General features: G+C 38.2%; 1 protein-coding gene across 3 annotated transcripts in view; it reads left to right on the plus strand.

Annotated features, from left to right (window-relative positions):
* The first annotated feature begins 1,330 nt into the window (after positions 1-1,330).
* The window catches only part of plppr5b (phospholipid phosphatase related 5b), a 54,944-nt gene continuing 35,262 nt past the window's right edge, over positions 1,331-21,012 (plus strand). For all 3 annotated transcript variants that reach the window (XM_036521656.1, XM_036521657.1, XM_036521655.1), the window contains exons 1-2: positions 1,331-1,355; positions 10,141-10,232. In XM_036521656.1, coding sequence (XP_036377549.1) covers positions 10,170-10,232 — 63 coding nt within the window. In that variant the 5' untranslated portion in view covers positions 1,331-1,355; positions 10,141-10,169. The remainder of the gene's footprint in view (positions 1,356-10,140; positions 10,233-21,012) is intronic.

A 21,012-nucleotide genomic window follows, 5' to 3' on the forward strand; every position in this document is an offset into this window, starting at 1 on the left:
CAATGTACAGGCTTCAAACCCATTATTCTTACTGCCCCTTGCTCCCCCTAATCTACATAAACTAGTTTATAGAAGCTGAATTCATTATGGATATTAATAGAAGTTGCAATTAATTTCATTCCCACTGGTAAGTTTAAATTTGTAACCAAAGTATGTCTTGTACTGTGGGAAAAGAAGGCCAAGAAAAAAATAAATATAAAGTTAAACTCCTGGAAATCCTTATTTATAAAGTACACCTGCATCTCTAGTCATTTACTCCAGTTTTAACTAAACTGTCTTCGTGCATTTTCAGACTCTCAGCTAGGTAGATAGATAAGATAATAGATAATAACAATAACAGCACAAAAAGCATGATGCAGAGTTGTTGCAGAGAAGGGACAGCCCTGAATGTACTAGCTGCTGAATGTGTTTATCACTTTTGAGCATAAAGCTCACGAGCTCTAGACTGCTCTGAACATCTGACAGGGATGTCTGATTTTTGTAATTGTGTTTCAAGGAGTACTTTGGCTCAGCTTGTGAAGCTGTCAGTAGCCTGTATTTCTTTCTCTTCAATAAATATGTCATGTGAACCAATATTAAATACTCAATTAATGTTTATACAGTTGTCAGGTGAAAGACAGACTGGAATAAGTTTTAACCAGCATGTAGCAAAAATCCATTACCTTTTGTCAGGAGAGCAATGTTTTCATTTTAGGCGGACTAATCGAAACGCTAGCAGTGCAAATATAGCCAAATCATGCCAATACATGCTAATGAAGTGCCGTGTCAGTCTAGCATTGTGGGCATTGGTTTGACCAGACTACATTAGCAGTCAAGAAGAAATATACAAGAGGATCTTTTTGTAACATGCGTTTTCCCTTTACGTGATATGCACATTAACTTTAAGCATGAATAAAAGCCGTGAATGTATGTCCTGCTGTGGACAACACATCGCTGCTTCAGGGAAAATGAAATCGCACACGGTTTATGTGCAGGACCTTGTGCAGCGCGAATAGGATACCTGTTACCATGAAGAAGAGAGAGGGACGCGGGTGGGGGTTACCAATAGTACTGCAAAGAGGCTTCACTTCCAGGACCATATTACAGGAAAAGGGACGTCTTGAGCGGCGCCTGCGCAATGCCGCATTGGCTGCACGCAGTACAGTAATTAATCAAATTACCAGGGATACCGAAAGTCTCGATAAATTGGTTGAATTTCCACGGAAGTGGAAACCTATTTCGGACCGTTCACTATCAAACAAACAAACACAAGTTCTGACACCGAGCAACAGACAGAAAACAGCAAGCTAGTCGTTTTATTCCGCCCGTATCTTTCAGAAGCGGGTTGTGACGCTTAACTCCTTGAGCTGTCCAAGGTAGGACTTTTCCATAGTTCCATTACTTTTCTTCACAATATCAGAATGCATGCTGCGGTCCTGCAGTTGCTGTAATGTTACTGTATGTGTTCGATGCCTGTCGAAACACGCCGCCTTTGCAAGTAGCCATGGTTCGTGCAGAGAATAAAGAAATACAGCAATGCACCACAGATGTAACTCCTGTATCGCTACATCAAAAGACCTGCTTGCATATGCTCAAAATGTGTAATAAATGTGAGCTTTAGAGAGGAGATAAAACTTTCTCACTTCAGCCCTAGCGAAAGAGGTAATGTACATATGTGTTACAACGTTAGCCAAGTAGCACACATTTGGATATCTAAATTGGCAAATTTATTTGAATAAACTTTATATTTAAGAACAAACAGAAATGTTCTTAACATTTTATCCATAAAATTCTACGGCATTTCATGTTGCTACCACTCGATTTACGATTGACAGTTTCACTGATTAATGAAACGCTATTTGGAAATTAATGTTAATAAATTTGAAAATTGGCTTTCAGCTGTGTATGCACATACATCATTCAGTGCAAGTGTTATTTCTGTGTAATTTTCCTCTCTGTGCACATAATTTTAGACATCAGTGAGTATGCATTTTAAAATTCTCAGTGGAGGTTTTTAAACTGGATTCGTTTGCCTATTGCAGTTGAGTGGAGAAGCTCTTCCTCAGGTAATAACAACACGCACAACACACAAACAAAACACATTCCGTTACCAAGGCAAAGGCAGAGGGCTATGAAATCATTCAGGTTCAAGGCTCAGTGGCTTTATAAACATCCAAACAAGAAAGAGTTCAAAACACAGCAAAACAACAAATGGGGAGTTCAATACACACTGCGTATTATAGAGATGCATCAAAACAAAATTTGTGGTTAGTGGTGGTTGTTTAATTAGTTTTGTTCTTGGGATTGCTCCAAGCTGTACTCAGCATTTCAGTAGTAGGAGGACTATATGGGTAAGATCATCCTTGGACCATGGACTTTGTGCAGTTGGGAAACATTCTTTAGTTTCTCAGCAGCGGAATTTAACACTTGACCAATTTGGGGGAAAAAACATTTAAAGGTTTTAATTTTTTAAAGGAGAAGACCATACTTTAAACACTTTAATAACACAGGAGAATAGGACATCTTGATGTGGGGTGGTGCTGTATGGAAATTTGATTAATGCACCTGAAAGCTGAATTACACACTTCTGTAGGGGTGCTTTGGATTTAATCAAGACCAGATGTAACAACTGGAGTGCACTGAGCCAGCAGGGAATACTTGGTGGAATGGGGGTTGAGATTGTTATGCTTTACTTGATGGCTGCAGGGTGGCTTCTTTCACTTGATACAGGATTTAATTATCAGGTAATTTCACCTTCTCAAGACAGCTGCTTTTCTGTAAACCATTTCATCATTTAGTTTTTTGTCATTTTACATTTTAATGGCTGTTTATTTAATGCAGCTGTCTGATAACTTCACATGTAATATCATCCTTCAGAGTTCCACTTACAGCCCAGTGGCCCATTTGCCACTATTGTAAAGAGATGCCTAGAAAGCACATACTTACTGTCCAGAGCTCTTTATATATTTCATTATCCTCATGGGTGGCAGTGTTGTGTAGTGGGCCCATAGGCAGAGCATAAGATGTTGCACTCTTAGAACTATGAACAAGTTCTGTAACCTGAGTCGGTTTAATCCAGTTGTATAAATAGATAGTAATATATAAAAGTATAAGCCTTGTATGATGAGGGCATCTGCCAAGAAAATAAATGAAAATAACACATCTCCAAATAATCATTCTCTGATTTACTATCAAATACACAGATACAAGGGTGACCAGCTTGTGGAAATTCAAACTTGGTGTGACCCCTGAAAAAAAAATCACATCCATCACAAACTGCATTAATGCTATGACTAACATGCTGTTGTTGAGTTGTGAAATATATAAAAATGCTGTTACAGCGTAGCATAAAACCAGAGGACCTGCATTATTATGTGTTTGGTAAAACCGACAGTCCGTCTTCTCCCCCGTGTGTCAAATGCAAATAAAAAATGACCGTTGTCAATATAATAAATTAATCTGGTATTACATAGATTTTACTGTGGGCCAGGTAAATTCTGGATCCTATTCTGGGTCAGATTGGCCACCTTTGCTCTGGTATTACTTTAAATTGTTGTATGGCAACAAGCTATGTTTATATATGAAGGTGTGTTTATGATCTTATGACATGGCTTTAATCCACTATATATGAAATGACATAATTTGCCAAGATGTTTTAATCATTACATATTTCTATCAAGGCATGAGCCCAGGCCATTTTGCTGTAGTGGATGTCTGCGATATTATCCAAATGGCATACATTGGAAATTACATTACATTACATCATTTAGCAGACGGTCTTACCCAGAGACTTCCAAATAAGGTGCATCACTATGCAAGAGTAGTTGTGGCGAAGTATTACAAAAGGTCAGTAAGGCATTCAGTTAAGTGCTAAGCTAGTATAGAGTGCTTTTTTCTTTTCTTTTTTTTTTGAAAATAGGAATAGATAGGATAGATAGAGAGGAAGGTAGACTAGAGATACAACTTGAAAAGATGAGTTTTAAGTTTTCTCTTTAAGGTGCCCAGGGAGTCTGTTGTCCGCATCTCGGCAGGAAGCTCATTCCACCAGAGTGGAGCCAGCACTTAGAAAAAATGGTACACATTTTCTCACATTGCCATTAGCAGTGAATAGTTAACAACAAAAAGCATAGCAAGAGCACCACCTTTTTCAAGATACTAACACCAATTTACCAATCTCAATATTCGTATATATTTTATATAGAATATATTGCTAGTTTGTTGGTGCTAAATTTTCAGCACAGTATTGGCACATTAAACTTGGCAGGGCAGACAATCATGAAACTCACATCTTTTGGAGCCAAAATGGCTACTCTCTGTGCACTTAATTAAAATGTTTCTGGCATTCACCCTTAAACTTGGGGCATACTCCTGAGTTTGTGAAACTGAGGAGGCTGTTAGTCAGTATTACACTGTACAGCTTCTGTAACTCCTTGGCCAGTGTTCTTTATTTCATACCTATTGACACTCAGCTTCCAGTAAACCTGCAGCAATTAGTGCAGGTGTGAGTAAATTACTGATCTACTCTGAAACAACCAGGCCTGCATCCTCATGAGGTCAGGGCTTTCTGCCATGATTCTGTAGCATACATTGTGTAATTCTGTGGCTGTGCTTTACCATGAAGACACTCCATGGAGAGCCATGGAACTTTCTCCAGTGTTTGTCTTGATTGCTTGCACTCTTATTTCTGATGACAGATGCAATATTAACAACAACTACATTAGTAATGTGTGATTCAGCAACTCCTACATACTGAGGCAGACAGACGAAGAGAGGAAGCATATGTACAATGATTGTGACAGGCCACAATGATCACCTTCATATCACAAGAAGATTAGTAGCTGCCAGAGTGGAGAAAAAGGAAATAATGTGCATGTCTCTTTCAACTGCATGCCTGGATAAAGTGGATTTGATAAGTAAGGCCTGCCTCATTCAAGCCAATCAACAAGTCAACTTATGTCATTTCAAACGACTTGAGTCACCAAAGTTTTAATTTCACTGTGTACGTGCTTTGCTGACTGTCTTAAATTTCTGTCTTTGCATAAGATGTTTAGTGTTTGTGTTGTGCCAGATGAGTACAAATGAAGGAGATGAGCTGGGAACCAAACCACGATGAATGTTTATCATCCATCAAAAGGTGCTGCATACGCTTTAAATGGAGCTAGCAAGTATCTAATAACACCTTCTGTCAAAAATTACTGCCGTAAGCCATACAAATGGAACTGGGAAACAAAACGTGATGACCGCCATGGACAAAAAATGATGATTTTACAAAATATAAAGTCATTCCCCAACAAAAAGTTTTGCCGTGGGCTGTGAATAGGTCTTAGAGGCAAATGTGATACACAGTGGTTAATACACAGTCCTTTTAAATCACCAAAAGCTGAAACACTAACACATTCTTACACATATTATACATGTTCTGTAGTTATATAGAATGAAATTAATGTGAGTCTTCCAGCTGTGCTGTGGTGATCATGTAAGATACAACTTGATTTAACCTTCCAGTATTCCACACTAATGCTAACATCAAATGAAATAACAATAATCCCAATATGAATGTATTTTTCTTTCTTTCTTGAACTAGGAAGAACTAAAGTAGTGCTAACAAGCTACCTGAATAACACAAGAGGACTGCTGGGTCATCTTTGCTCATTAACCTGAGTCTGTGTCTCTGTATTCACCCTGAATTGGATCTAAAATCTCACTCTACCCTTTGTGACTGTTGCATGTGGTGTTCAGCATTGAGCATTCATTCTGAAACACTGAATACAACATGCAACTAAGCCTTCCTTTGTTTGTTCCTGGCCATGTAATCCAATTCCTGTAATTATCAATGTCTGCCCAATTTTAGAACAGATATCCAACATGAATTACCATTATGTGGTGTAAAATGAACTTGGGTCATCTTCAAATCACACAACATGCCGATATCCCAGATTTTCATTTTCTGTACTTCAGTTTCTGAAATGCATGATTTTGTTTTCTTGGGCTGATGGGTCATCAACATGCTACAGAGCAGCAGGGAAGAGACAAGAAGACCTCAGGGTGACATTTTCAGTGAGATCCCTTAGCTCTTCTGATGGAAGCTCAGTCAGTTAGTTGCTTGGGAACAACACTTGAAGATGTTGATTAAGTTTGTCACATGCTGTTAAGAAGTGAACGTTAAGAAAACTCATAGGTTGTGGAAAAGGCCCTTGGCATTCAAACACACATCATGGGAACGTGGTAGAATATATATTATTGACAAGATACTAACACTATATGCAGAAAGAGATAACACAGAATATGGACATTGGAAACAAAGGAGTCATAAAATTACACTGAATAACTGACTGGTAGTGTGTGAAAGCTGAGTAATTGTAGAAAACAATGCCATTTGTCCTTTGGCCATGAGTACATATCACGTCCCATGTCATGTCTCTTTTCTAGACAGAAAGTGTAGTGTAGCTTATCAGTTAGAGTGCAATGTATAAAATAGAAAGATAGGAACACGTCTGACATTTCATTCAAAAAGATATTACAAATATTCACAAAAAGACTGTTCCAGTTAGAGGAATCAGTGGTCAATACCTGACCACTTTTATACTTTGGTAGCTGCCATCCAAATACATGAACAATGATTATGGAGACTCTATGAAAGTGATTTGATTAAAGGGTAGATTAGGTTCTTTCACGATGGTAAGAATGCAGTATGTTTATGGTACGCTATAACTGATCTGAGCCTTGTCTTCAGGTTTTGTCATATATGCCTGAAAAAAGCCAGATTATTTGAGTAATTTAATTTTTTCAAGGCTCTGTAAGGTCAGAAATAATATGTTATAAATCAACAAGCAATGCTGTAAAAATTAAGTATGTTTGGAGCGATTCACCATTTGCCATCCCCATTTAAGAGATCAAAGTAATTGTACTTTGTTTGCACACAGTACACTGTTAAATTATACCCATCTGTGAAGATGTGTTGCTGACCTGTGTGGTGTCAGTGTAGGTGGTGAGAAACGTCATGCTTGATATAGCTGTTGAAGCTTTTTTTGTAGGGCTGATTTTAACATAAAGCTGGCTTCCCATGTAAGACAAGGTAACTTTACTTATAAGATTCATGTAATCAGTGATCATCATATACTGTATGTAGCACACAGAACAACTTTTTTTGTGTGTGTGTTTCAGGAAGGTACCAACCCTTAGTTTAATTAGTTTTTAAATTAAGTTATTAAAACTTTGATTATTTGGTTAAGTTGTTTGACAGGCGTTTGATATCCAAAACCTGTTGTTAAATTTTAGGTATTTAGTACAACAGCTTGAAAGGAGCATTGGGTAGACTGTGGTTTTTAAGAATATAGTGGTGTAGGCAAAATACAGTATTTCATATTGTGAGCTCTTGTACCAGTTAAGGAAGTTAAATTAAAGGCCAGTAGGGGGCCGTCTCCTTTCTGGGCTAAGTAGAAAGAAGTGCCCCTGTGTGGTGTTTGGACACTGCACTGAAGGAGGTATCGTCTTTCAGAGTAGACACTAAGCAGACGAAGACCTGATTCTTTGATTTCATTAAAATCCCATGACATTAACCACAAAGAGTATAAGTGTTACCCAGGGTTTGCTAGCTAAATTCCCGGTCAGGTCTCAATCTTATTAGCAGTCTGACCACCAGATAGTCACTCATTGTCGGGGGTTGGGGGGGGGGGGCGCTGTACTGTGGAAGAGAGTGCCATCATTTTGAGATCCTTGTATGAATTTTGGCAAAAAGTAAAGTTTAATCACTTAATTATCTGTAACTATACAGCTTACATAGCTAAGCGTTATTTTTGTTTTTATGACTGCTACTATGGCAGTAACTAGTGCCACATATTAATGTCGTACATTGGTATGACTGTTAAATCTGTGCATGTTGTGCATGAATCAGTGCTTCACAAATCTTCCAGTTAAACATGCATCACGATTATATGGTACTATCCTTACTACGCAGGACACAGATATGCAGCATTTAACTGTGAAAAATACAGAGTAAACAGTGAGAAAGGAGTCTGAAGTCCAGAAGTTCCCATAGAACAAATTCATGGTTAAAATATTTAAGATAGTCTTGCAAAATGAGTAGTTTAATCCCAGATGTGTGGGCTTCTGGTTATGTGTTGCAGTGATAGCTTTTTATCCACATTTCAGTTTCTTCTCATAGTAATAATTTACAGACTCTTAGGGACATTAAAAGCATCTCTGCCTGTAAAGAGATTTATCCATGAGGAGCATGGGAAGGCCTGTTCAAAGGGAGGGTTTGGTTTATTTATTAGTTTTGTTGTTAACAATGGAAAATAGTTTAGCATTTTTTTTTACTGAGAACTCCCTTAAACTAACTCAGATGCCCAAGCTTGAGAATTTTCCAGCAGATAATCTAGAACCAAATCCCCTTGGGGTTGGAGTGATCAGTTGAAGTCATATACACATGTATGATGTATACATACATTTACATTTATCCATTTGGCAGACGCTTTTATCCAAAGCGACTTACAAGTGAGGCAGAGTACAACACAAACATATACTGGACATACATACATACTGGTTCAAGAGAGCCAGTTTGTTCAGATGATGTGGGCTTCCAGTAACTGTCAGCAAATATCATGGATGGTTTTAACCCCGGGCCATAGGGTTCAGTCAGTGATTGAAATAAGAGTTTATTGTCTGAGCCACTCAGGAGTCTGTCATCAAGTCATCTTAATGAGGACTCATTTTCGGACCCGACAACTGACCATCCGCTCCTGTTTTAGTTTCTGTATTAATTTACAACATACCTGTGTGCCAAACTCAAATCAACCCAGCATACAGTAGTGTGCCACCATACTTTGAGTAAATTGCATTTTGCACCGAATAATAATAAAAATATATATTTTTACTATCAAAGCGTCAACTGCTGTCTAAGGAAGGTTATTAATGGGTAATTGTAATCTCCATAATATCAGATTTTAGTAACATATGATTACATTCCTAAAATAGTAATTTAAGCAGAATTATGACCTGATTGTTTCAATCCCATGGGAAGAATACAGTTTGGCTTTGATTTTATTCTTTGCTTCTTGACCCATAAAATAAAAGAAATTAACTGTCTGAAGTGAGTGAAAGTGAAGTACAACTGAAGTGAGTGCTAATGTTTCTCTCATACATGACCACATAGTGAAAAAATAGGGTAGAAGTGTTGATCATTGAAAAAATAAATGAAGGGAAAAAATAATGACTACTTTTCATATTGCTTTTAAATTGTTGCCAATTTTGATGGGCAGCTGTACTTCTTTCAGCACAGGCACCACCATGTGGCTGTTGATAGAATATCATGACACTCAAAGAAGTAACACAGTCTGGATAAAATGCTGTTTTTTAACTGAAATATTTTTTATATGTTTCTTAATACATAACATATAGGCAATAATAAAAAAAATTAAAGGAAATGTAACAAATTGAGGGTTTTAAGGGTATGTTACATGCTTATGCTTGATGTGTCTGGAGTAGATGTCCAAGAGTGGTTTGCAGGGTCCACCTAGTGGCTAACTGTAAACATTAGAAAAAGTCAGCACTAGAATAGATACTGGGGTGTTCAGGTAACAGTAAATGCTTGAATACCCACAGCCCTACAGCAGGGGAAAATCAACCAAAGCTTCAGACCCATTGAAACACCAAATGGATTTGCATAGGCCTAATGTGTTCCTATTGCTCTTTCCTACTATAGATGTGTGTTGTTGAGTATTGTGTTGCATTAATTTGTCATCTAGTAAAGGTGCATATATATATCTGAACACTGACCAAACTGTTGTTCTGACAGGGAGTGAATTGTGTTCACAGCTAACAGCCTTTCAGCCAGTAAATCCAGACTACTTTAAGATCAATATCTTTTCAAGGCACTGGGGTCATCTTTTGAAAGCAGCTTTCAGTATTGGTTTTGAGAATAGAAACTGCAAAAGCTGCTATTACATTTTCCAATAAATGCTAACAGCATTTGTTTCAGTGATAGAGGTGACAAACTGCTGCCAAAAATGGATGGGGTGGATCAAACACATCATTTTGAAAATAAAAGTATTCTACCAGACAGCTCTCTAATAGTGACTGAAATAATTGCCCACCCACAGTATGTGTTTTGAACATAACTGGTTGTATGTAAACCTTTGCCTATATGTTTTTCTTTTTCAGCTACTTGCAGGTATAAACTTTAAAGGAAGATGCCTCCTGAAAAAGACCTACACAGAAGTCAGTGGATCATCTATACTTTTATTCTCATTGAGGTAAGATGATGACGATTAACGTGAAGGCTGGTGGGGTTAACTGTTGTAAACTTCTGTTACAAGTAGATGGTAGTGCTACTGGATAGAGCGCTGCTCTCCTCAGCTTGACCAAGTTACTTGCCTTATTGAATATCCAGCTGCATAAATGGATGCAGCATATGAAATATGAGCTAATGAAATTGGTAATGCAATATAAATATGCAGAACTGAAACTGGATGCATAAAGTGAAATGCATAATTAAATGAGTCCCAGTAACCAATGAAGTTGGAAGAATGTATTGTTCATATATCCATTTTAGTGTGCCACCTCTGAACTGCTCTGCCATCATTCTTCAATCTCACAGTCATATTGAAGATGGAACTGTTATTTCATCTTCGCTGCAGGGAATGGGATCCGAGAATGGGATCCATTATTGCGTATATATTCCTACCCTTGTCTTACTAGAAGTTTACGTTCTGGCAGTTTGATGTGACTGCAAGACAAAGTGGATGCAGAATTTCATCAAGCATAGTACAGTTGGCACAATGCAGATGATACAAATATAACTCATAAATGAATGTACCCATATGGATAAGAACCAGGGAAATCCATTGTTCCAGTCAAAGCACTAATTAAGGAACTGACAGGAGCTGCACTTGTTTTTGGCAGCGCAAATCTTAATTGAATGTTGTGCTGTTCCTCACACGAGAGCGGATGTGGCAATGCACAGACAAAGGACGTGGAGATGTGTGAGGCTGTCACAGTGAATAAATCCAGCAGCAGCAGCCGAGGTAGAAGGTGTGATCCTACCTGAAAGAGAGAGGCCTGGTAATTATAACTCCATCAACACAATGGTACAGTGCACACAGTACCATAATTGGCTCCTACTGAAAGAGGAGGATTAATTGCTTCGTAGCAGGAATTCATGTTACTTTGTGTTACTTTCCATTGCCAAGGAATACCCTAAGGGCCATGAGTAGATACAGCCAAATAAATAGGAAAATAACTCTCCTGGCTTCAAATCAGACATTATTCTTGACTGAACTACATTGACACATACATCATTCAGATGCATCAGGGTATTATTTTGCCCATATTAAAGTGAGCCAATATTAAAGTGAGCCAGAGTAATGTGCCATCCTACACAGCAGAAAGGGAGCAGGGGAGATATGAGCCTATGAGGCCTGACCTTCAATCCCTGATGGGGTTACTGATACAAATAAAGACACTGTTGCAGAGCATTCTTAAGGAGAGTGCATTGTGTCATCTGATAGTTCCTTCTGTCTTCTGATATTGGTTATCAAGTCACAATTCTTTTCATCTCTGAGGACTTGAACTCAGAAAAGCTGTCATACCATAGTGTTAGGTAGAGACAGTCTCAGTCGAAACAAAATCACACCTCTGGTCCCTTTCTCTCTTCCTGTCTCCGTCTCTCACTCTTTCTCTCCCCTCCTCTGTCCCTCTTCTCCACCCTTTAGACTCTATCAGTGCAGCATGTAGGTATTGTCTCTGTAATACATAACATATGATGAGCCCTCATACACCTGCACACTGTCATCAGGGTGGAGTAGAGAGAGTTAAGAAATCAGGGCGCATCTCAGCCTACGTGATCTGTTGTGATGCTGACAGGGTATCATGTTATTTCAGTGGCTAGGCTTTCCGCCTCTCCTCTGAGGGTTATGCCTGGTGCTGAACGAGGCTCTGTCAGAGTCTAATATCTCTGCTGGGACTGAAATGAAGGCTCGGTAGTCCCACAGCTACACCTCAGCTTGCTAAACACAGATCAAAAGTTCTGTGATCTGATCAGCATGAAGGAAAATGGACTACTGCTGACAGAGTCAAAGGTTGAGCAGGAAATAGAAAATAAACAATCTTTTATATCATTTAGAAAAGTTATTTAAACACATTCGTCATGACGATTTGAAAACTACATGCAGGTTGAGGGAAGTGTCCATGCTGTATATGGCCTTCATTCCTTGTCAAATTTAAATATGTACATGTAGAATCCTGGATTACATCTTTAGTCACATTAAAAGGAAAAAAATAAGATAAGCAACAATATAGGAAAGCATATGTGCCATTATTCTGTCAGTCATCAGTCATCTGGCATGCAAAACTATTCCACGGATCCACACATCAATCTAGGATCAGTGGCATTCCTGACAGCCAGCTGAGTCTAAATGCTTTGGCACTGCAGCTAGATCGCACAGTTATTTTTGGACGTGTTAGGCGGTTTAGAATCACGCAGGATCCCCCGCAGAAAAGTGGGCCTCAGACCTCTGTGAGCCGAGGAGCCTGGGAGAGCTTGGCGAAGCTCCTCTCGGCCTCAGTCGCGTGAAGAATGGGGCTGCTGTCGACTTCAGGGCTCCCTCAAAGCACACAACATGTTCTTTCGTTCTGCTAAAGACACCGCGGTGCTCTGACGAGTCCCTTAGCATTCAATCACCGGCTTGCTGTGCTGCTAATGCAGTTCAAAGTGCAGGACACACTCCTGTATGTTTGCCCAGGAGGTACAGAAATCCATTCCTCTCTTTCATATCAGCCAGTCTGCACTGATGTTTATTTGGTATCCTCCCTGGCTGAGGTTAGGCGAAATATTTCTTGGGGAAAAGTAAGGCCAGTCCTTCCCCCTCACTACAATATCTGTAACTTGGACTGAAAACATGTAATCCAAAGAACATCAAAATGTGCTAGCGAATGACATGACATGACATGGCATTATGTGTTTTTTTTGTAAGGTGAAAATGAAGGACTGTCACATCAGCAATAGCTTTTAAGCCTTGCTGACTTTCTAGCTTTGGATATACTAGTATGCCATTATAGTGTAGTTGCAGTAAAGGGTGTTAAATGTTAACAAATTCAAATTGTTCAGATTCTATACTGTATTGTATTGAAAATCTACAGTACTGCACACCTTGACATGCTTTAACCTATCCAACCACGTGAAATGTTAGGCAAAAACAATGGAAGCTTTGTGGGCTCACTTTTGTTATAGCCACAAAGTCCTAGAATATTAGTAATATGAATAAAATGCTTGGTCATTGCTCCCTCCTGACTCTCCTAAGTCTTGATGACAGACGCCTTACAATAAGGAGTGGGTAGCTTGTAAATATTTGTAATCCTCAGATGTGTCTGATGCGCACAGAGTTGAATGATCATTATGGAGTCTGGATGGCCGTACTTTATTTTCAGTGTAAACACTAATCTGCAAGAACTAACAAGTGTTCAAGTTTGTTTAATTATGTGTTTAGTGAAAAGTTTGCAGCAATTCAGCTTTTCTGTCCATTATAACTTTTAAGTCCAGACAACTGACTGTGTCCTGTGGGCACGGTGAAGGTATGTGTGTTGGTGGAGGGCGGATGGTTGGGGGGCTTGGGTGGGATTGCTCTGATCCTAATAATGCATTTGGGGGTGGCCCCAAGCAATGCTGTACCATTCAGACTAAAATCATTCTTGTGCATAATTACCATCACGCAATCCTAACATTTAATGGAATGTTTTTTGTTAATTTCCTTGATACACAGTGTCTGGATTTATTTTAGGCTCTGTGACTAATGCATTTATGTTTACTTTTACTAAATCTTACAGAGGGCCAGGACACCAGCACTGGTTTTTCAATCCACTAGATGGTGCAGTTCTGAAATGCTGTTCGCTTCTTCCTCTTGGAGTTTTGGTGTGAACTTTTATTTTATCTGAGAAAAGGCTTCTTTGTCTCTGTTGATAACATTTAGGACACTCACAATTAATTCTTAACTCATGCAGTTCTATTAGAAGATTGGATAAGTGTGTTGGAAGATGATACAAGCCAAGTTGTTTGGATCTTGCTGACACAAACAAAAATGTTGCACAATCCACAAAAAAATGTAAAACTGCCTTAAATCAGATATCGAAAGTGAACGCCAAGCCAAGCTGCTTCACCCTTACATTCAGTGTTCCTCTCAGGCTGATTAAAGTCTAATGGTGCTTGGATTGTATTCTGGAGCGTTGTCTGTAGTTTTGTAATGTGTCACGGTGCATGCAGACAAGCTGTCATGAAAGCACTACTTTACATAACAGGCTGTCTGTGCCTTGAGGTTGTTTATTGAATTTGGTGGCCTATAGATCTGAGAAAAAGGTTAGCAACCGAGACTAAAACAGCACCGCTGTGCAGCACTGCTAATCAACAGATAACATCCAACACAAACATCTGATTGGCATTGTGGAAGAAAATTCATAATCACCATTATTGCCATCGTGTTGCTGTTTCATTGACATTTCTGATGCAATGGAAAGTATACCGAATCAAACGAAGGAGGTCAAGAATGGCTGTTGAGTACTTTGAGTCCTTGAGAATGATTTGTGTACTGAGCAGAGTGGGTGAAGACTACCTCTTTCATTTAGCATGCTGTTTGATCTTGTGGATTTATACATCAAATTAGGAGTAACTGTGGCTTTTTGCATGCATTCGGTGATGCTCTGTGTAGGCATTTCTAAAGACCAGTTTGTGAATAGTGTCTCACTGAATACATGTAAAAAAAAAAAAAAAACCCAAATTACATATCTTTGTTGTTGTTTTCCTCATTTTTTCAATCGTGAGGATTGGCGCTGAATGTAACTTGTAGGTTATGTAAGTTGTGTTTCATATTATATTTCCCAAGGAGCATAGATCTAAATGGCTTCTGAACGTTGTTGTATTATTCTGTTAAGTCAGATAGTATTATGTTCTTGTTTGAAACAATCTTCAGTGGTGAATCTGGGCTTCTTAGAAGTGTTTCTTCATTTTTTGACAGCTCATTTACATGTACATAAAGGCTTATTCAATAACATCTTTACAAGTCCATCAGAAGGAAAGAAATGATTCTCTGTCTTGTGAGTTATCCCTCTCTGGTAATGAGGGCTCTGTGTAATAATGGGTGGCTTACATCATTTCTGACTTCCTTTGGGCAAACAATGGCAGAAGCAAACAAGTTACAAAGAGACATACAGAAAGTCAACCCCATCACCATAGAAACGTACCTTTCTGCCTTTTAATTAAATTCTGTATTCATTTTAAGTTAACATTTTGCTGTAATAATAACTAGTTGAACAAAGTACTGTCTATATAAGTACGCCATATGATTAAAGGATTCACAGAAAACCCCCTCACAAAGAAACACTGGGAGTCTTTAAAAAAGTCATGAGCTGCATAAAAGATAGAACATCCAGCTCATTTATCATAACCAACTTTTAAGATTGAGAGTTGTTTGAAAAGCTGCAGAGTTTCTTTTATGCATTAGAGATGTACAAGGTTCACATTCAAACTAAGCTTGGATGCCATTCATAGACTTTTCAATGATATATATCTCTTATTTAAAAATATGGGTCCTTTCAGCATTGCTTGGCATGTAACAAAATCCTTTGAGAGTGGAGTTGGAATCTATTTATTAGGGACCTGGAGTTGATTACCTGATCAGAATAGAACTGATAATGTATGAACCTGCTCCTATAATAAGCGCTTGCGGTTTCCATTAGCTTTTGAGACAGCGTTTCATTTTAGGAAGAAGCTACGTGAAGCTAAGCAAATGTCTGTTTGAGAAACACATTGCACACTGTGCAAACAACTGTTTTCACTGTGAGCCGGGAGGGAGGTAATTTATTTATGGTGTGCATTCACTGTAAGGGAAAAATCCTAAAGCCTTACGCTGTCTTTTTGAGAATGCTTCCATAGCACGATGAACATGATACTAGGATGTACTGATTGACATGCTGACAATTTCAGTCCAACTGGTGCATGTTTCGTCCATTGAGTCCTACATTTCTTTATCACATGACATAATGAGTCCAGTAGTCTCTGACATTAATAAAGAATGATGTGCAAGAAGCAGTAAATGTAACATTTGCACCTTGTCACTCCAGTGTACCATAAGCACAAAGCACATTGCAGTTAGATTGAACCTGGGGCAATGTGGCACTGTATGGATATGAGCTCTATTGTGTCTGTGAGTAATTCTTGTCATCGCTGTAATGATGCATGATGATATTAATCTGAAGGCCCTCCATTCAAAATCCCTCTGTAGTGTATTGTAGTGCATTACTCTGTACTCCAAGCATTTTATACATAAACCTTATCTATGTTCGCCCAAAAGCAAACTTGTGCAAATAATGAGACACGGTGCTTAAATAAACATACGAAGAATATGCTTACAGCCATTCAGCATATTTGCATGTTTTATTAATTAAAACAGTAATGACCCCAGGGAGAGCCTTGATGAGCTCGATCTACTTTGTAATTATCTTTTCATCAGTCACCAGGAAACAGCCCAGTATGCAATGAGGTAACCTTGTTGTACAGAGGCAATTGGCCTTATTTTTTCATGTTTTGCACCACTCTTACTTTATATAAAGTGATCATTATTTTTTTAATTTATTTGTTTGGTTGAAAGCATGTTGCATTGGCCCAAAGGATGTGTCAGAATATTTTCACTTTATATGCACATTAACCAACACACATGTCTAATCTCCTCTGAAGCCTCATTATGTATTTATTATCTGTCTCTGTTTAGATTTATCTTGTGCATTAACTAAACTGTATGTGATAGGAAAGAATCTTCTGTCTATCTATCTATCTATCTAGTTTAGTCTAGTCTATGCAACCTGGTTTGCCTATATTTCTGTGTGTCTGTTTGTATGTGTGTGTGTGTGTGTGTGTGTGTGTGTGTGTGTGTGTGTGTGTGAGTGAGGGTATACATTTTCGTACTGTATACCCAAAACAAACAAGGTAACAGGCGGATAGGAAGATGGAAGCGAGGCTAGTCGTTGTTGCTTATAGTGGGCCTACTCTTAGTTATCTTGGAAATTGGATCACTCTAAAATGCATCATGGTGATGAAATCCATTTGGTCAACATGACAAATTACTGGCAAGTTACAAAGTTCAGTCCATCACACATGAGTAAATCTCTGTCAGTGCAGAGAACATTTGACACACTTTTAATTTTATGTTTTTTGATTTATACATGTAAATGGGAATGCCAATTCCAGTTTTTGCACCTTATTCCTACCAACCTAGCTTTGAGGAAGTGGGCAGTTTAACATCTTCCACTGCATTTCAGATCTGAATATTTTTCAGGATGCCACAATTTCTTTTCATTCAAAAAGCCAAAAGGATCCATTCAATTCTTCAGGGGTATGATGAAGACAGTGCATGGATTTCTTGTGAAGCGTGGCACACAAGATAAGCCTGTGCTGCTTGAAGCTCAACACTTTGAAGTTTCTCGTTGTTGCTTTGCCTTTTAATAACTAGCATTTATTTAGATGTTGCGATGAAATCAAATGTGTTAGCAGTCTGCCTAAAAGGGATCAATGAATGTATCAATGATCCCTTCATGTTATATGCACTTGGTGTTTTACTACTCTACTGTATATTTACTAATATGATCTCTATTGATTAATCTGTGGTAATTTTCCTGCAAAAAAAAAACAGAATGCTGTATGCTACATACTGAGATGCTCAAGGTTTTCTCTGGGTGATTTGTTTTTATCTGTGTAGTCACATACTGTAGTAGTGATGTAGGTCAGTGTGTAGCTTTGGGCTTGCAAAAATGTTGCTATGCAAAATGTATACTAAGCATTTTTCATGTGCTTGGTACAGGTACAGGATCTATATTTATACTGTAAAAGAGTGAGATATTTCAATAAAGCAACAGAGAAATGATTATTGTGTAATGTAACACTAATGACTTGTCAACATAAATTTCAAATATGTTTGTCAAATGTAGGTCAAAACAGGAAAGGAAGTATATGAGTCAAAATTCATGTTTAAGGGTAGCCACACAAATAATATTAGGTGCAAAGGAGTGTACATGCGATGTACGACAAGAATGAGGTTGTCCACCAAATAAGCAAATTGCTGAGTATTTTCCAAAACCTGATGTCTTTGGGGTGCGCTGTGTTAGAAAGTCAGAAATTACCTGTACTATCAGTAGGAGGTACACTAGCAATGCATAGCATGTAGAGCCAAGAGGGCCAGCAGAGCTCTGTGTTCAGTATGTACTGGGGGTTTCAGATCTTGGTGTAAGATTCTCATTTATCGGAGAAGAAAATGAGAAACCGCTTTTCAAAACTTTCTGAGCTGCTTCACACACATCCGGTCTATCACCACATCATGCATTTTCTTATTTTGGAAACTTTGGCAGTGTTTGGCAATTTGTGACATGAAAAAGGGACAGTGTGGACCTTCAACGTATTGAAATGTTTAATAATTCTCTTAGAGTTTTGTGATGTAACTGAAAGGGCTCAAGCTCATTAGGTGGGTATCTCCCTGCACCCAGATACCACCTATGGAGATGTGACAAAAGTGCTGGGCCCTCAGGATTTTTTTTGTTTGATATTCTGTTATCCATCAAACATTTTTTAATTTGGTCATCAGATATCATCTATATTCATGGAGGAAGACCCATAATGTTCTCGTTGTCTTTTCACATCATCTGTTATCTGTACCTTAATTAGAAGCACCTGGCACTGTTAATTTAAAAACCTGTTCATTGCCACATCTCCTATTGTGATTACGGTTGAATGTCATTAAATTTTAGGTAATAAGCATGTCATTTTTTCACAGGGGAGAGAAGGTGTTTAACCAACTGATCACTCTTACAACAATAATTTCTTCAATTTACTTTCAGTGATGTCTTCATCTATCAGTCCAGATTCAGGCTGTTGCTATTATTCTCAGTCATTCAATTTCACAGGAACAGAAATGAGTGCCAAACTTTATGGTAACTACATAGGCTTAAATAACATCTGATTAATCCAGCAGAGTTTGAATTAAGCAGCTGTTAAACTTCCTAACTTGCCATTATAAATGTCCTTATCACACATAACTTGGAACTGTAATAGATGCAGAGCAAAGTTAATTTGAACATCTGTGTCTCTTTGTCAATGTGTAATTATTCCCACAAATACTTATTGTAATTATAAATTATTGCAGTTGATCTGCAACACTGCACTTTGACAATGTAATAAATGAAGTCTCTGGCAAAAATTATAATAATCTATGTTGTTACAAAAGATAATTCATAAACCAGTGGTTTAGATTTTATATACAACCCTTTAAATATGAGACCCAGTGCAGATGCAGATGAGTGCCATTTAAAATCACATTAAGGACATCATTTGGAAAGTGAGAATGCAGAGTGTTTGTGTTTAGTGTGTGTTAAAATGCAGGGAAGCAGATTCAGGTGTGAGGGTTAACATAAGGGACACTGTTCTCTCATGTCTCTAGCGGGAAATCCTTTTAAGCCATGCAAGGGATGAAAAATAAGGTCACCATAAAAAAAAAAAAATAAAAAAAAAACAGCAGAGAAGCAACACCTACTTTTCTGTGGGACTTCTCCAAAAGCCAGAATTCAAAAAGCCAAACCTTTGACCCAGTTATAAATTAGAAATTAAAAATATGCTTAGGTCAAGCCTAAAGTAAACCTATTAGTTATCAATTCAGTTGTTAGTTGGTAGCAAATAGATCAAAAGTGAGAGTGAATCTGATGACCTCAGGTTTAAGATTTGTTTTTGTATTTTCTGACATAGAAAAACACCACTGCTCAAATGCGAGCACACACACACACACACACACACACACACACACACACAAAAAAAACTATGCTGGATGCCACTGAAGTGACAGATGGGCCATGGACCGCAGAAGGCTCACATTAAAATAAGCAGTTGAGGTCTGCCATTCCTGTCATTGGATGTGAGTTGGTCAGTGCTTCCAGATGATTGAATCTGTGCAACAACATTGTAGCTCAAGGAATTTCCCCTGATCCCCTTTGACTTTGCAGGTCCCCTGCAGAGCTTTTGGTTGAACTAAAAGCTGCTCACCAGTAATCTACATCCTGACATCTGCAGAAATACAGCAATAACACCCGGGGCCAAACCAACTCACTGTGTGGCATAACACACTCTTTACCAAAATCAGCCACAGCTAGCATTAAACGGAGCCTTGGAGATAATATAATATGAACAGCATCCCCCTACAGAATCACGTAGTTGCTCATCTCTTATGGACAGTAGACTATGACAGCCACTCAACACTATTGCAACAGTGCTTTTGCAGAATGTGCTATTATTCAGATTATCCAATTAAATGATTGTGCGGACTTCATTGGAGATAGATATATGGTTAGTGCTGATCTGAAGTGCAATTCTCCATTAATTACTTCTGACGTGCAATGTAATAAGATCAAAACGATGAATTTTAATCAGAAGTAAAATGCAGGGGAAGATTAAAACAGTTGGATTTTTGTAATAATCACAGTGCAGAGCGAGGATAATTGATAAATGTTAGGATTACATTTCCTAAAAAGAATGAAAATGAAAACACCTAAATCCTTACAATTCTTACTTTATACATACTCACATCATTTGATTGTATAATTTAATTTAGGGCACATAATGTTGAGTTAATACTTACTATAATATTATCTTGTACATGAACATAATGAATATATGGAAATGGTCCCAGAATGTGGTCCATATTTGATACATGCTCATACAATAATTACACATTGGAATATGATGTGAATGCAGTCCTGTTTGAATTATCAACCCCCCACAACCGCCATTCCCGCTATAAGCAGCGTACAAATCTCCAGCTCTTTCTGTGTAGACAATAACTGCAATCACTCACAATTTGGCGGAGGTAGTCAAGAATATGGGGTCTGCAGGAGGAATATATTATATTTCAAATATTCTATCCGCCCCTTTCCCTTAAACAGTTCTTTTCCTTTGTGAAACTGGAGTGTCTTAATCTTGCTCTTCCTTACATTACATACATTTATTTCTGCAGC

This window comes from Megalops cyprinoides, chromosome 2 (genome assembly GCF_013368585.1).
Source record: "Megalops cyprinoides isolate fMegCyp1 chromosome 2, fMegCyp1.pri, whole genome shotgun sequence".
Classification (NCBI taxonomy): domain Eukaryota; kingdom Metazoa; phylum Chordata; class Actinopteri; order Elopiformes; family Megalopidae; genus Megalops; species Megalops cyprinoides.